Source organism: Priapulus caudatus, unplaced genomic scaffold, assembly GCF_000485595.1.
Source record: "Priapulus caudatus unplaced genomic scaffold, Priapulus_caudatus-5.0.1 Scaffold322, whole genome shotgun sequence".
Taxonomy (NCBI): Eukaryota; Metazoa; Priapulida; class Priapulimorpha; order Priapulimorphida; family Priapulidae; genus Priapulus; species Priapulus caudatus.
This window is the reverse complement of record NW_014577383.1, coordinates 111,704-113,196: the sequence shown is the minus strand read 5'-3', so window position 1 is coordinate 113,196 and position 1,493 is coordinate 111,704. Positions and strand designations below refer to the sequence as shown.

Here is a 1,493-nt window from a genome sequence, read left to right as displayed (position 1 = left end):
TCCTCCCTCCCTTCCTCCCTCCCTTCCTTCCTCGGCCCCTCCCTACCTCCGTGTAGGTGTCGTGTAGCAGCACGATGTCGACCAGCGTCCCTCGCTCCCACCCTCCCTCTCTCCCTCCCTCCCTCCCTTCCTCCCTCCCTCCCTTCCTCGCTCCCTCCCTACCTCCGTGTAGGTGTCGTGTAGCAGCACGATGTCGATCAGCGTCATCATGGCGATCGCTATCGGCACTCCAAAGTCGCCGAGGGCGCGGCGAGCGCTGCGACCGAGGAACTGTGAGTTGCGGAACAGCTTGAGGCAGTAGGCGAGCAGGAACGTTCCGAGCATCAGGATCGTTCCGATGAGCGCCGTGTTCGGCTGGTTGATCGGGTCGGCATAGTAACTGCTCGAGTTTGCGGCCGTCTCGTTGTCGTACGGATCCGAGTCGTTCAGCGTGAGACAGTAGTCGTCGAGTGACAGCAGTGGGTGGTACTTGTACATCTGCGGGAAAACGGAGAGGCGGTGAGAGGGCACCACGGAAGTAGCAAGAGGGCGCCACTGCTAGGGTGATACTTGCAGATCTGCGAGAAAAACGGACAGGTAGTGAGAGGGTGCCACTGAGCAGGAGGCAGCGACAGTAGCGGGTGGTACTTATACATCTGCCGGGAAACGGATATGCTAAGCGCCGAGAGAGAGGGTATTACGTGACTTAGATCATGTGACTTGGTCATATGTGATGCAATTCTTACACTATGAACTGAAATATACGGACAAATACACGGACTAATCACGGAAATGGTGCCAAACGCAGGAAGAGGCACGTGACGAACTATTCCAGAGCTAATTACAGTCAGTAGCCAAAATACACAAACTCCAACGTACTAACCACAGCAGCCTGCATACAGACTGCCAATTAAACGAGCGTGGCTGCTTCAAAGGCTCCCGTTGCTGGTGAGCAGGCTCCACGCTGGCTGGGAAATTAACGTACTATACAGTGTTTCCGCTGGCCAAAAAGGTCTGTGAGGTGGTAAATTATTTTGGTGTGTTTGCTCATTTCAAAGTCCTAGCAAAGCGATTTTTGTTTAATGGTGCAATTTGGTGCATTCTAAGCTATATTTTAGATTTTAATTCAATAAAGTGTAGTGTATCCACGACATAGTATATCTGCAGACGAGCTGCAGCCTCCACGCAAGCACGAAGTGTCACCTAGCAACAGCATCCATCACTTACATAGTACAGCTTCTTGAAGCAGCTGAAGATGAAGATGAATGAGATGAGGGTGGCGAATATCTCCTCGGTGAATCGCGTAAAGTACCGCACGAGGGCGCTACCGTCCAGCGCGACGACGATCAGTGTGAAGAGCAGGATCCACGACCCGACCCACCAACGAAACACGAGAAACTCCACGTCCTGCGACTGACAGAACTGTAACGACAATCACGCTCATTAGTCGTCGTGCGTTGCCACGGCCCTGTTGTCAGCAACAAAATTACTCTTAAAATATTTATTATTATTAT

The 1,493-nt window shown here is 52.2% G+C and overlaps 1 protein-coding gene across 1 annotated transcript in view; it reads right to left on the bottom strand.

Moving 5' to 3' along the window:
• Positions 1-1,493, bottom strand: part of LOC106809005 (anion exchange protein 3-like) — a 10,841-nt gene that overhangs the window by 3,502 nt on the left and 5,846 nt on the right. Inside the window, exons 10-12 of the mRNA XM_014811944.1 lie at positions 1,441-1,447; positions 1,207-1,401; positions 163-477 (exon numbers count right to left, since the gene is read on the bottom strand). Coding sequence (XP_014667430.1) covers positions 163-477; positions 1,207-1,401; positions 1,441-1,447 — 517 coding nt within the window. The remainder of the gene's footprint in view (positions 1-162; positions 478-1,206; positions 1,402-1,440; positions 1,448-1,493) is intronic.